This window comes from Zootoca vivipara, chromosome 1 (assembly GCF_965207765.1).
Source record: "Zootoca vivipara chromosome 1, rZooViv2.hap1.1, whole genome shotgun sequence".
In the NCBI taxonomy this organism is placed as follows: domain Eukaryota; kingdom Metazoa; phylum Chordata; class Lepidosauria; order Squamata; family Lacertidae; genus Zootoca; species Zootoca vivipara.
Genome location: NC_142582.1, coordinates 45,811,830 through 45,827,384, shown reverse-complemented (window position 1 = coordinate 45,827,384; position 15,555 = coordinate 45,811,830). Strand labels below are relative to the sequence as shown.

General features: G+C 42.4%; 1 protein-coding gene across 1 annotated transcript; it reads right to left on the bottom strand.

Annotated features, from left to right (window-relative positions):
• Nucleotides 1–369: 369 nt before the first annotated feature.
• On the bottom strand, nucleotides 370–4,931 carry LOC118091538 (fibrinogen-like protein 1-like protein). The gene is made up of 3 exons (XM_035128629.3): nucleotides 4,830–4,931; nucleotides 4,563–4,749; nucleotides 370–1,441 (listed from the first exon to the last, which is right to left on the bottom strand). The coding sequence occupies exons 1-3, from the start codon at nucleotides 4,881–4,883 to the stop codon at nucleotides 789–791; spliced, it is 894 nt and encodes a 297-aa protein (XP_034984520.3). The 5' UTR covers nucleotides 4,884–4,931; the 3' UTR covers nucleotides 370–788.
• Nucleotides 4,932–15,555: the final 10,624 nt, after the last annotated feature.

Genomic DNA, 15,555 nt, shown 5'->3' with positions numbered 1-15,555 from the left:
TTGTCGGCACCATGCTCTAACCAGCTGAACTAACCGGCTAGGCATGTATAGTGCTGAGTGCACAGCTCCCACTACTGTGAGCATGAGGTCTTGCTGAGCCTCCTAGAGTGGCCTGCTTCCCAAGGCCCTACGGCACAATGTACAGTTCTGTTTCTCCAATATCACTGTTGGGCAGGGCATGTGGTGGCTTGATAGAGTCCTTATGGGATGCCCTCTGGTGGATGCAGAAGGAAATGGATCATGCCCAAAATCTTGCAAGAGTTGTGTGTGGTTCAGCAGAAAAAATACGTCTGGGATTTCAAAGGCAGAATTGATGTGCATTTGGCGTTTTTGTAAAAAAGAAAAGTAAAGAAAGGACCAACAACTTTCAGGGTGTCCTGGTTTTTACTTTTTGAAATATGGCAACCCTAGCTGTACTTAATTGGCACAATTACAGTGATTAGTCCATACTTTACATGGCCTTTCCTATGACTCTTTGATGTGAGAATAAAATGAAGGGTTGTGGGTTTTTTGTTATTAAAAAAAAGACACCTCTCTCTTGCGGCTGAAAAGCTATTTTAATAAAGAACTGGAAGACTTCACAGTGTTGCAATCAGCGAAAAAGTTATACAGGAATATTGGCTCGCAATTCTGTCAGAATGAAATACATTCGCCATGTCACTGAGAGGTAGCAAAAGAAGCCACTATTTATTTATATAGAAAGGTCTGGAAGCAAAGGAATCTGCACTTTTGTTGCACCCCCTGCATCCCATTACAGCAGTTCGTGACATGCGAGGCTGTGCGCCTTTCTACACCCTGCTGCAATACATGTGGATGGGCTTCAGCATGATAACTGAGCTCCTGCAATTCTCATCGCATAATGTGCCCCAGTGAAGCCCACCTTTGCGGTTCAGCTGGGCATCAAAGCAGGAGTCGTACCACCAGCCCCCACCGTGGATGTCTGCACAGTTCTCTTTGGTAGACCTGTCGTGGTCCTTGTCTTTACAAGAGAACCTCATGTTGTCGTGCATGTTTTTGGCCTTGGAAGAAGTGAGAGAGTCACCTGCATTACCCTCGTAGGTCCCTAACTTGAGCGTATATTCATCGTTCTCATTTCTCAGGACAAAGCTATCGTATTCTGCATATCTATGGTGTCCACCTGCATCTACTAAATTTATTCTGACTTTGTACCATTTCTGCTGGCTAATCAAGGAAATGTACTCGGTGCCCAACCAGTGATCTCCCACCAAGTTACCAAACCCATATTTATAAGTTGTCCAGGTCTCTGACCAGGTGAGTTCAGTGTTGTGGGTGTTGTGTTGGATGACTGTCCACCCATTGCATCCATCCATGTGGCACCAGGCTACGAGCTTGCGGGCGTTCTCGGGGCGTATTATATAAAGGCCACTCTCTTTGTGGCCTGCCTGGAACATTTCGTCACAGTCCCGCATGTAAGGGATTGCTAGGGAACAAAAGATGGATTAGACGGTGAGTTTCAACACGCAGCCAAGTTCTCTGCAGCATCCTTGGGGAAATGTGTGCAAGCCTTGTGAGTTTGAATTCCTAGTCAAGCAAACATCTGATAGGTTGAAATATTTTATCGCCCTAGTAATTGCTAATCTGTGACAGAGGGAAATTATATAAGACATTGGGATTTGAACTCAAGTTTCTCTTGTCCAGTCCAGCAACGTGTTCACACAGCAGCCAAGCAGATGCCTTGTGGGAAATGTGCAAATATCACCTGCCCATCATTCTCTCCTCCTGTGGTTTCCAGCAACCAGTATTATGAAGCATTACTGCCTCTGACAATGGAGGGAGAGCGTAGCTGTATGTTGTTGTTGTTTTATATAGAAAATTAGCTGTATAAGAAAGTGTACTTGCAATAAAGGGGCTTAGTTATGAAGGGTTATGGGGAAAGAGTGAAGAACGGTTGTGAGAAAGAGTTAAGGCAGGGGGGTTAGCAAACTGAGTTTGGCAGCAGAGGGTCTTGACGTGAGGTGAAGTGAAAACGCAGCCAGTGTGCGATTGAGTTGCCAAAAGTGCCAGCGGAGCAGCAGCTATTACTCATCTGCATATATTCATGTATCTAAAAATGTGACAAATACCATTGCTCGCTGCCTGTTATAGCAGTAAAAACCAATGAACTGAATGCAGGCAGCATTTTCTATCTGCCGTGAGAAGAGCAAATCATTAAGGCTGATGGCACGGAGATGCCTTTAATGACTCCCTAGAGCTGGCTTTCCAGAGAAGCATCCCATAGCACAGGCCCGATGCCTCCTGCCAACATGCATTCTTATCATCTGTCGGAGTAGCTCACTGGTGGGAATGGCAAAGCCGTTCTCGTGCTTCCTTCGCATCTCTTCTTACTGTACTGTGAAAATCACCTTCTCCGTCTACTGACTTGTGCCACTTAGGCCATTCTATCCCACCAACAAGGCTCAAGCTTCCCTTCGGCAGCTACCTTGGCCTCCTAAATACAAGCTCTTGAAACGCATGCTGCACCTTCAGAAGATCTCTTTGGCAAGGGTACTTGCCACTCACTTAAATGGCGCTCCTACTTTTCCAGGAACTCCAAGACAGGGATAAAGGCACTTGGGCACTCTTTAAAGTGTGGTATCTGCTCCTTAGGACTGAGCTGTATTTGCTAAGCAAGCCTCAGTTTCATTCAAATTTACACTATTGCATGTGATCGACATTTTCAGAGATGACACCTTGTGAATTGCCTCACTGCATTTAAAGACAGGGGGAGAAATGCAAATGTCACACAAAGACAACCGTTCCATCAGGGCGGGCATCCCCAAACTGCAGCCCTCCAGATGTTTTGGAACTACAACTCCCATGATCCCTAGCTAACAGGACCAATGGTTGGGGAAGATGGGAATTGTAGTCCGAAACATCTGGAGGGCCGAAGTTTGGGGATGCCTGCATCAGGGTGAGCATAGAACGATCCCCCCCGTTTCCTCCCTCTGCATGCTGATATCTGGGGGTTCTCCTTATCTGCCCCAGAGCCAATTTTAGGGGGTGCAAAGGGAAAGAGGGGAAAGACCTGTTGTGTAAGTGGAAGCTTCCGCTGATTGGGTTCAGTTGAATGCCACCCATAAACATTGCGGAGAAATTTGTAGCATGTGAGGTCTATAAGTGTGTGAGAGAGAGGGAGAGTGAAAATTAAAAACCTACCATGGACACTCAATGTACATAAATTAAGCAAATAATAACAATGTTCATAGGTTCTTTCAGTGAACATATTTTTGTAACAGTATTCCAGAGGTCTGAGACAACCTCTGCCAGGGAAGCTGTTGGGCATTGGGCGGATCCCTGCTCTGTTTCTTTGGCCAAACTCCTATAATCCCAGATCATTCACTAAACTAGCAGATGTATGATTGAGGGGAGTTGTAGCCCAAACTATCTGGAGGGCACCAGGTTGAGGAAGGCTGTCATAATCCATCAATTGTCCCTCTGCCTCTACTCCTAACTACATTAGAGGCTATTAGATGGTGCCAGATTTTAATCATAATGGTTTTGGAATGCTTTTTCATCCAGTCACAAAAGTAGAGGCCTATATAAATATTTTAAAACAAGAACAGAGGAAGAATTCTTCTTTAGAAAGAGTAGTTTGTAACCTCATAACTCCTGATCTTCAGTGACATGAACTTCTCTGTGATGATGTTATAAAACGAGTTATATAATTCTCAGTGGATACCAACAAAGTATGGAGTATTTTATGCAGTGAAGCTGCTGAAATCTTAGTGTACCATTTAATGAGTGACCCCTCATTAATGAAGGTCAACAATTTTATCCATTTAAAGCATCACCACACATTCTTAATGTTTGGGCATTTGTTAGATACTCAGGAGTTAGCAGGGAGATGTTATCGAAAAATGGAAGACCAATAATCCAATAGGTTATTTAAATGTTTCCTCAGAGATTGTATTTTCAAGTGGCTCAGAAAACATGAATTCAAACATCATCATTTGGAAACTAAGAATAAAATTAAAGGGAAAAAACCCCAAACTGAAATTTAAACACAGCATCTTGAAAATGATTATTGGAAGACCTGCTTTTGATGGGGGCATGGGAAACACTTTTGTGAAGAGGAATCCAACAGAACTGACACTGGGTGTTCAAAGGCATCCCTGTATTCAGTCAGCAGTCACTGGAATTCACCAGTTTAGAAAGGAGGGAGAAATAAATCTAGTAGAGTTATTACGGGGGAAGAATTATCTCTCATGTTAGCCAGTCAGTGAGATATTTAGAACAACATGAGGAAAATGTGCCCCTCCAAATGTTGCTGGACTCCAAATCTCATCAGCCAAAGCCAGCCTAGCCAACGGTAAAAAATGATAGGAGCTGGAGTCCAATAACATCTGAAGGCCCACAAATTACCTGCTTTTGCTTTCCGGAATCCTAACTATATTGGAAATGAGTGATTTTCGTGTCTCTTCTTTCCATAACAATTCAGAATGCTAGAGTTCAGAATGCTGGAGTTGTTCTTAATCTCAAACACACACTCCTTAATACTCAACAGCAATGCATAGGCACAATAAACAATAGTGTGACTTCACAAATCATTAAACATAAATTACCTCTTCTTTCCACAAGAATTCTCCAGTTCCGAATTTCAGTGACATTCCTGACCAATTTTAGGTTGACAATTTCGGTGAGTTGTTTCCTCAGTTGTTCCTCATTCAATGAGCTTGTCACATGGATCAGAAAAAGAAGAGCGACTGTAGCCAGCAGGACATTGGGGGGATGCATTGTGCAGACAGATATCTGAAAGAGGCCACACACAAATTAACAATAGGCATGAGGCTCCAACACCTCAGATGTAACAAACTGCTTGACAAACTTACAGCACTTTTTGGAGCTAAATTCAAATGGAGAAAGTGCTGCGGCAGATTCCCCATTTATGTTTTATAAGTGCAGATAAGATCCTGGATGACTAAGCTTGTTACTAGTTAACTTTAGTAGGCAATATTTGCCATAACAGCTGCTACACTCCTCAGTGCTGTTGACTTTACTGCCATTCCTAAATTGAAGTTTATTTGACTGTCCTTTGTAAAGTCAATATAACATGTTCCTCAGTAGCAGTAGGTGCATCTTTAAGAGGAGACATTTTCTAAGAATTAAATGATAACTCGTTGGGTCTTTGTAATATTGGTGGGTGAGAGAAGACAGAAAATCCTTTGCAGGGAAATGATAGGTTGCCAATGAATATAAATGTGGATATTTGCATGGCTCAGTGCTAATAGGGGAAGGGATCAGGATTCTGTCTGACCAGATCCTGCAGAGATCTTTCTTTTCTTTCAGCAAAGCAACTTTTGGCTCCTCTCTCTGTGAAAACTTTCCATTCCTGCTGTCATTCCATAAAGTGTGTTACTGAGAAAAGGTGCCTAGTTTGCTTTGTTTTCCCCTCCTCCTCCCTCCCAATCATTTTTCCTTTTGTGTTGTGTCTTTTAGATTGTAAGCCTGAGGGCAAGGGCTTCCTTATTGCTCGCATTGGAAATGCTCTGTGGGAGCCTTTTTCAGCTGAAGAGTGAGATAAAAATCACTTCAGATAAAGTAATAAGAATAATGGGTGCCATTAGCCAAGCAGCTAAGATAGCTGCATAGCTCTTGGAATCTGACTCCTTCCACCTCTTTGAACAATAGACATCCCTAACATTTAACAAGCAATCCATCTGAAAAATTGAAACTCAAAGGCTCCTTATAGTGTAGTGGTCTGTATCCCAGCCTGGGTATTTCTTAGAGGGTCCTTTCAGATTTGTACTGTGTGTGTGAACATGCCAAACTTTCTGGACCACAGCTCTCTATTTGTGGCATACTTTGGGGCTGGATTCTGTGTATTGATCTGCTTGAGACCGATGGATAGACTTTCCTGACAGCAAATGACTTTAGACGAGAGAGCCCAACCTTCTTCTTTCCCCTTTCTTTTTCCTTTTTTTGGCAGATCCAGTGGCTTTGTTTTGAGCTTCTGCCTCAAGCAATCCAGTTGAGCTTCAGAAAATCCATGCTCTTTTTTTTTTAGCTCTCTGTAGACTGTACTCTGCTGGGTGAGCTATGATTATTTATTTACTTATTTATTTAAAGTAAAACAAAACACAGGTCAAGGCACATCAAATGCAAGTGACAACCGAGCTGCTTGTTCTGCACAGTCAGTATGCCAAAGCATGAAGATACCTTCATATGCCACCTGAGCGGGGAGTGCCTGAGCTGCTCTCAGGAAATGTACATAAAATTCATAGTATGGGACATCCTTTTTATTCTGCATTCATGATGACTTGTGCTCATCATGAGGGACTCAGGGTAGTTATATGGGATCCAGTTTTCAATACTGTTTATGCCTGCAAAGATTTTGGTGCAGACATACAACTTGCTTTCCAATCACTGCATGCCCCATAACTTCCCGCCCAGCTCCTGCAACTTTTTATACCACAATGTTCTGTGTGTGTGTCTCCTGCTTTTGTTGTGATATATAGCATAAAAGTGCTCTTTCAGACGGCAATAATGCAGTAGCTGTTGGTGTCTATTCTTCTCACTGTGCAGTCACAAGACTGTGTCTATGCATTCCACAGAGTGTTGGAAGCACGGGAATGGATGGTCGCTGTACTCTGTTTCCGTCTACAGTGGACGCTTGGGTTGCGAATGTGATCCATGCATGATTCACGTTCGCAACCCGCAGCATTCACAACTTGCACCTGCGCACGCGCAGGTTATGATTTGGCGCTTCTGTGCATGCGCAAAGTGCGATTTAGCATTTCTGCGCATGTGCGTGCGTTAAACCCAAAAGTAACCCGTTCCGATACATCCGGGTTCGGTGCGGAGTGCAACCCGAAAGGACAGAACCCGCAGCAGATGTAACATGAGTTATGACTGTATTGGAAGCATCACAAAACAATTAACAGAGCAGAATGATGTGTGGATGGTGTAGTATAAATAAATCCACTACTTATGCACTATTATTGCACCAGTGATATGTTGCAGAATACAATCACAAAAAAGGCACCATTCTGGAAGGGCTCTATGTAAATTCCTTGCTGTGATCTCTGATCCATTGGAAGTTTCAGTTCCCAGGTCTTGCCTCTCCATTGCTTCTTCTCTCCCCTGCTGTTCAGTGCATCCTTATGGCTACATTTCAGACATAATGTTTTAACTTGCGGAATAAGAAGAATGAATTGGCACTGTTTCATTTGTAAAACATCAGTCACATAGCCTAGGTCTGGATGTTGTTGTTTAGTCGTTTAGTCGTGTCCGACTCTTCGTGACCCCATGGACCATAGCACGCCAGGCACTCCTGTCTTGCACTGCCTCCCACAGTTTGGTCAAACTCATGTTCGTAGCTTCGAGAACACTGTCCAACCACCTCGTTCTCTGTCGTCCCTTTCTCCTAGTGCCCTCAATCTTTCCCAACATCAGGGTCTTTTCCAAGGATTCTTCTCTTCTCATGAGGTGGCCAAAGTATTGGAGCCTCAGCTTCATGATCTGTCCTTCCAGGGAGCACTCAGGGCTGATTTCCTTAAGAATGGATAGGTTTGATCTTCTTGCAGTCCATGGGACTCTCAAGAGTCTCCTCCAGCACCATAATTCAAAAGCATCAATTCTTCGGCGATCAGCCTTCTTTATGGTCCAGCTCTCACTTCCATACATCACTACTGGGAAAACCATAGCTTTAACTATATGGACCTTTGTCGGCAAGGTGATGTCTCTGCTTTTTAAGATGCTGTCTAGGTTTGTCATTGCTTTTCTCCCAAGAAGCAGGCGTCTTTTAATTTCGTGACTGCTGTCACCATCTGCAGTGATCAAGGAGCCCAAGAAAGTAAAATCTCTCACTTCCTCCATTTTTTCCCCTATTTGCCAGGAGGTGATGGGACCAGTGGCCATGATCTTGGTTTTTTTGATGTTGAGCTTCAGACCATATTTTGCGCTCTCCTCTTTCACCCTCATTAAAAGGTTCTTTAATTCCTCCTCACTTTCTGCCATCAAGGTTGTGTCATCTGCATATCTGAGGTTGTTGATATTTCTTCCGGCAATCTTAATTCTGGCTTGGGATTCATCTAGTCCAGCCTTTCGCATGATGAATTCTGCATATAAGTTAAATAAGCAGGGAGACAATATACAACCTTGTCGTACTCCTTTCCCAATTTTGAACCAATCAGTTGTTCTATTTCCAGTTCTAACTGTAGCTTCTTGTCCCACATAGAGATGTCTCAGGTCTGGATAGTTTAATTAAACATCTAACATAGCTATTTCAAAATGCAGACTGAAACTTGCTAGAGCCGTTTTTGCAGCACACACCTGAGAGGACTGGCAAAAGGCGAGCACACCTTGTGCATCAGATAAGGCAAATGTAAAACCTGAGCTCAACACACACTCCCAAGAGAGACTCTGGTGCTCAGGCGAGAGAGTTTTCCTGTCAGCTTGCATTCCAGGTATGCTTACACATAATGCTCACTGACTTTTGGATCTGTATTCTTCTGATTATTGTGAGCATCTCTCTCCCTCCGTCTCTCCCCCCCCCCCTTGCCTCCAGAGATGAAATATGCCCAAGAGAGTGGAGAGGAGAAAGTTTATCCCAGAAGTTGTGTCTAGTGCTGCACACTGATTGCTAGCTACAGGTTTAGCATTCCGTGCCTGTTGCCTATTCATGATTACAACAACAAGACCAATAATAAAATTCTCAGAATGTTAACCACATAGCTAAAATGAAGCTGAAATGGTACGAAGTGACACAGGAGGGCTTCCCACAAGGAGGGCTGCTTCATGGAGCATTGACTAGTCTGGAGAAGTGTTCATTGTGGGCAAAATAACATTTAAAAAATTGAGTGCCCTGCCAGATCAAACAAAAGGTCCCGTCATTTTCAGTAGTAAGGGCCAGATTCACCTAGTTGGAAGCCAATGCAATGAGTCCTGCCAATGCAGCGTGACTCCCCCACTTCTTGTCCCCCTGCTGCATCCTCCCTACCGGTAAATCTTCTTGAGAGGGTTGGAGAACCTCCAGAACAACACACAGAGTGAGCGGGGAAGATCATTCCATCTGGCAAGCAGATGTTGAATTCCACCCTCTGATTTCAACAATGGCCAGCTGTATGTTTTCAGGGAATGAAGACAATAGCTTGGATTCAGAAATGCACATTTTTGGCTGATCCTGCCACTTCCTCTACGTCATATCTATATGATGTATAGAGCTATATCAGGACCACAGCAGGCGCAAAAGGTTAACGCCTTTTGAATACCGCAGCCCAGATCTTGCTTGGGTCCTTTTGTACCTACTACTTGTTTTTTTTTCATAAACACCCAGAATCACACAAAGTCAAATGACATGGAAAACATCACTCTTCACCTAAGCATAAAAGATCATATGGCTGTAGCATTGATGCTGCAATCAGTATCATAATGCAAATTTGCCATTATTAGATCCTCTTTTCCATTCATCAGTGACTTTGATTTGGTTAAATTTGACGGTCAGGATGATTTAAAAAGGCATTTTTATGTCTATAGACTGTACCTGCCCCCCCCAAAAAAATATTTAAATTTAAAAATCTTAAATGTGGCCTAGTTTCTTTTAGCAACTGTGAACATGTTTTATTTGTTAACTGCAAATATATTAGGTCACACCCATGCCAGGATACAGGACTAAATTAACAAACAAAGAAGCAGTAAAATTCCCACCATCATAATTCTCATGAAAAATCAGCACCTACATCTATGATTAGTTTGTTCTGCTTAGCTTTTGCTACACTCCCATCATAAATCCACAGCAAGCAAACAACTCAGCAATTAACATTCCAGGTGCACCTGGACACCAGGAGCAAGGGGAATCGCCTATAGAAAGTTTTGCATTTGATATATTAATTGCCATGCCTTCTTATCAGAGAAACCATATAGCATAGCTCTTGCTGGAATGTACCACTTCACGCTGTGGGTGGAAAATGGAAATTTTGATTGCTTCACAAATAAAAAATGAATATGTAGAAAATAGGCATATCTTAAAAATGGAACTAACATCCTTCTGACTTGCTAGCTTTCCATGTTCAGAAACTTCTCCATACTGGGAGGCATTAAAAGTAAAATTTCTTCACACTGTTCAAAAGGTATAATTTCAAATATAAAATTTTGCTCAAATATGAGCATGGACACCAAATGGGTTTAAGAATGTTGTGGAACACAGAATGTGACATAACTACTTGGTTGGCCATTTGTGGGGGGGGGGGACCTCCTTTTCATCAGCTAAATACAGTGGTACCTCGGTTTAAGTACACAATTGGTTCCGAAAGTCTGTACTTAACCTGAAGCATACTTAACCTGCAGCAAACTTTCCCACTGAAAGTAATGGAAAGTGGATTAATCTGTTCCAGACTGTCCGCAGAGTACTTAAACTGAAGCATACTTAACCTGAAGCGAACTTTCCCATTGAAAGTAATGGAAAGTGGATTAATCCGTTCCAGACGGGTCTGCGGAGTACTTAAACTGAAAGTACTCAAACCGAAGCGTACTTAAACCGAGGTATGACTGTACAAATAACTGCCATTAAAATTGATTCATAAGTGGTACATGACTCCTAGGTAAAGGTAAAGGTAAAGGGACCCCTGACCATTAGGTCCAGTCGTGACCGACTCTGGGGTTGCGCGCTCATCTCGCATTATTGGCCGAAGGAGCCGGCGTATAGCTTCCAGGTCATGTGGCCAGCATGACAAAGCCACTTCTGGCAAACCAGAGCAGCACATGGAAACACCGTTTACCTTCCCGCTGTAGCGGTTCCTATTTATCTACTTGCATTTTGACATGCTTTCGAACTGCTAGGTTGGCAGGAGCTGGGACCAAGCAACAGGAGCTCACCCCGTCACAGGGATTCGAACCGCCGACCTTCTGATCAGCAAGCCCTAGGCTCAGTAGTTTAGCCCACAGCACCACCTGGGTCCCCACATGACTCCTAGTAAATTATTATTACTAGGAGTCTATATTAATTTATATACTACCCTTCATCTGAAGATCTTAGGGCGGTTCATAAGATAAAAATACAGGATTAAAGCACAAAATAAATTGTTAAAACAACCAAACAAACAAAACCAATAACCCCCCTCCCACAGACACATTTATAAGGCCATAGAATATTAATAATATGCATAAGTTTATCTGCATCGAGATGCTGGAGGGGATGTTAAGAAATTTGACCATACCTCCACCTATGGTGGGGTTGTACTAGAGTGCAATAATTTTGGGCAACAGTATTCAGAGAAATTGATACTATCTCAAAATGCCACATTGTCCCAACAGCTCTATTAGTTCTTTTGTCTGTATTTGATTAGGGCAATCAAAATTTTCATAACAAAGACTTGATAGTGCACCATTAGGCTGTGCTATAAATAGTTTCAATTGCTACCTTTCATGCATTCACATACCTGTGGTTTATTTCTTTTGACTTTATGTTTGTTTTTGTTCAACAATGATCTATCAATGGTATATGGATTATGAATAATGTCATCAACTCCTGTTTGAGAACACTGTAATTTGTAGAAATTTGTATAATCTTTTTAAAAGTTTGAAAATTAATGTAATTTTTTAAAATGAACTGATTAAAGGTGAAGACTTGTATTTATGCCATTGCAGTCCTGTTGAGTATGATTAAAAAATAAGCCAGTTTAAATCCAAGAATCGGGCTTTGCACATAAACTCATAACTCTTTTGCACTAGATTCCAAACTACCATCTCCCACAATTTCTTGGTTTAATTTAATATAACAATAACAAGACTTGCTTTTCTCTATGGATTACTGGGGGAGGGTCTTGGCTCAGTGGCACAACATTGCTCTACATGCAGAAGGGCCCAGGTTCAATCCCTGACATTTCCAGGCAGTCCTGGGAGGTATGGACAACACTTCGCTAGATGGACCAATGGTCTGACTCAGTTCTAGGTAGCTTCATGCCTTCCTAAGCCATTTGATTTCAACTGCTGCCTTCCGCAGTGGAAACTTTGAGCTGTAGATTTAAGGAGCAGGGCACTACCAGGAGCCACACACAGCATGTGCGTGTATGCCATCTGTTTGCTCTTAAGACATTATCTTTACAAGAGACCTCAAGTTCTAGGAAGATAGCAGACTTGCGTAGACTGTCTGACGGGCCACCTCCTGATGGCAAACACTGTAAATGAAGATTAAACTCAAGACTGAAAAAATAAGGAAACTAAACAACGGATCTGGAACCGAAAAGGTCATTCTGTGCTTTCTGTTTTATACATTGGAACTGGCAAGTGACTAGGCTGCTAACACACACATTCTTCCTGTAAAAGCAGTGTCACGAGGAAGAACATCTTTCTGCTTTTCATATTGTTGAGGGAACGTGAGGGAGGCAGATGAGATTATGTGTAGGGTTTCTGCTCTTTAAGTCTTTTCAAGGATAGCTAACCTCCAGGTGTTGTTAGACTCCTATCAGTCTCAGCCAGCAGGACCAATGGTCAGGGATGATGGGAACTGTATTGTAAACATTTCAGAGGCTGTGACAAGAGGAAGAGAATAATATTACTAGAACTGTTGGAAAAGATCTGGACTAGGTTGGATTAAAATGATTGGAAAGAACTTGGAACTTTGATTAGAATGGCAGCAATTGTCGATATTCAGAACCCTCAGAATTTGAAGCATGGGGAAGCAAAAATTTTATAATTTGGCATAATATTTGGTTTACTAGATATATATTTGTATAATTTGGAATAAATGGTTTGATATGATTGATTTGTAAGTGAAAATTTAATAAAAAATTATTAATTTTTAACCTCCAGGTGTTGTTAGACTCTTATCAGTCTCAGCCAGCAGGTCCAATGGTCAGGGATGATGGGAATTGTATATATATATTTCTTAAATATTCTGTTTTACGATTTAAAATACTCATTTTACATCCTTAAGATATCAATCCACTCATCAACCTGGAATGAAGAGGCAGGTAGTCTGTGCTGGGACTGGTGTTTAACATCTTTATAAATGACTTGGATAAAGGAGTGGAGGGGATGCTCTTTAAACTTGCAGATGACACTAAACTGGGTGTGGTGGTTAAGAGATATCTTAAGAGATAGAAACAGGATACAGGAGCTTGACATGATGACGTGGGAAAGGCTCTAAGGGTTTTAGTAAACCTCAAGCTGAGTGAAGTCAAATGGGCCTTAGAAAGCATTGCTAATAACAAGGCCAGTGGAAGTGATGATATTCCAGCTGAACTATTTAAAATTTTAAAAGATGATGCTGTTAAGGTGCTACACCCAATATGCCAGCAAGTTTGGAAAACTCAGCAATGGCCAGAGGATTGGAGAAGATCAGTCTACATCCCAATTCCAAAGAAGGGCAATGCCAAAGAATGCTCCAAATACTGCACAATTGCGCTCATTTCACACGCTAGCAAGGTTATGCTTAAAATTCTACAAGGCAGGCTTAGGCAGTATGTGGACCAAGAACTCCCAGAAGTGCAAGCTGGATTTCGAAGGGGCAGAGGAACCAGAGACCAAATAGCAAACATGCGCTGGATTATGGAGAAAGCTAGAGAGTTCCAGAAAAACATCTACTTCTGCTTCATTGACTATGCAAAAGCCTTTGACTGTGTCGACCACAGCAAACTATGGCAAGTTCTTAAAGAAATGGGAGTGCCTGATCACCTCATCTGTCTCCTGAGAAATCTCTATGTGGGACAAGAAGCTACAGTTAGAACTGGATATGGAACAACTGATTGGTTCAAAATTGGGAAAGGAGTACGACAAGGTTGTATATTGTCTCCCTGCTTATTTAACTTATATGCAGAATTCATCATGCGAAAGGCTGGACTAGATGAATCCCAAGCCGGAATTAAGATTGCCGGAAGAAATATCAACAACCTCAGATATGCAGATGACACAACCTTGATGGCAGAAAGTGAGGAGGAATTAAAGAACCTTTTAATGAGGGTGAAAGAGGAGAGCGCAAAATATGGTCTGAAGCTCAACATCAAAAAAACCAAGATCATGGTCACTGGTCCCATCACCTCCTGGCAAATAGAAGGGGAGGAAATGGAGGCAGTGAGAGATTTTACTTTCTTGGGCTCCTTGATCACTGCAGATGGTGACAGCAGTCACGAAATTAAAAGACGCCTGCTTCTTGGGAGAAAAGCAATGACAAACCTAGACAGCATCTTAAAAAGCAGAGACATCACCTTGCCGACAAAGGTCCGTATAGTTAAAGCTATGGTTTTCCCAGTAGTGATGTATGGAAGTGAGAGCTGGACCATAAAGAAGGCTGATCGCCGAAGAATTGATGCTTTTGAATTATGGTGCTGGAGGAGACTCTTGAGAGTCCCATGGACTGCAAGAAGATCAAACCTATCCATTCTTAAGGAAATCAGCCCTGAGTGCTCACTAGAAGGACAGATCGTGAAGCTGAGGCTCCAATACTTTGGCCACCTCATGAGAAGAGAAGAATCCTTGGAAAAGACCTTGATGTTGGGAAAGATGGAGGGCACTAGGAGAAGGGGACGACAGAGGACAAGATGGTTGGACAGTGTTCTCGAGGCTACGAACATGAGTTTGACCAAACTGCGGGAAGCAGTGGAAGACAGGAGTGCCTGGCGTGCTATGGTCCATGGGGTCACGAAGAGTCGGACATGACTAAACGACTAAACAACAACAACAAGCTAAACATGATGCAGCAGTGTGATGCATTGGCAAAAAGGGGGGTGGCGATTGATATTCTAGAATGTATTGACAGAAGTATAGTGTCCAGATGACATCCAGAGCGCTGCATCCAGTTCTGGGCACCACAGTTTAAGAAGTAATTTAACAAACTGGAATGTGTCCAGAGGAAGTGACCGGAAGAATTAAAAATCAGGAAGACCAAAATTTTAATAAGGAATGGGGGAAATTCACAACCTATCTTACAAACCATTGTAAATAGCTAAAATCATTACTGGGATTAGAATAACACTTGTATTTTAATGGTGAATTTTGGACATAATGGAGATGCAAAATATTTGGATTATTGTAAAAGATGCAGGAGGAAAGGACTAACAATAGGACCCTCAAAGGGGAGGAAGGAAGTCCAGGAGATTATGTGGAATCTTGTTTCTATATTGCATGTTGATATGTTATTGTAAAAATTTTATTTGAAAAACCCAAATAAATAAATTTACCAAAAAAAGAGAGGAATGTGTCCAGAGGACAGTGAGAAAGATTGTGGAGCATCTGGAACAAGCAAACCAGGATGAATGCTCAATAAATAGGTTGCCTAGAGGAGTTTGACCAAACTGCGGGAGGCAGTGGAAGACAGGAGTGCCTGGTGTGCTATGGTCCATGGGGTCACGAAGAGTTGGACACGACTAAACGACTAAACAACAATAGAGGGGAGGAAATGAGTCAGAACACCATCTAGCTCAGTATTTTCTACACTGACTGGCAGCAGCTCTTCAGGATTTCAGAGAGGAATCTTTCCCAGCACGACTTAGAGATACCATGAAGCTGGGACATTCTGCATGCAAAGCAGAGGCACTACCCACTGAACTACAGCTCTTTCCCATTCTTGCAGAGTAGAGAGGCAATGTTCTTCATACTCTGGAAGCTAAACCTGTCCTGGCT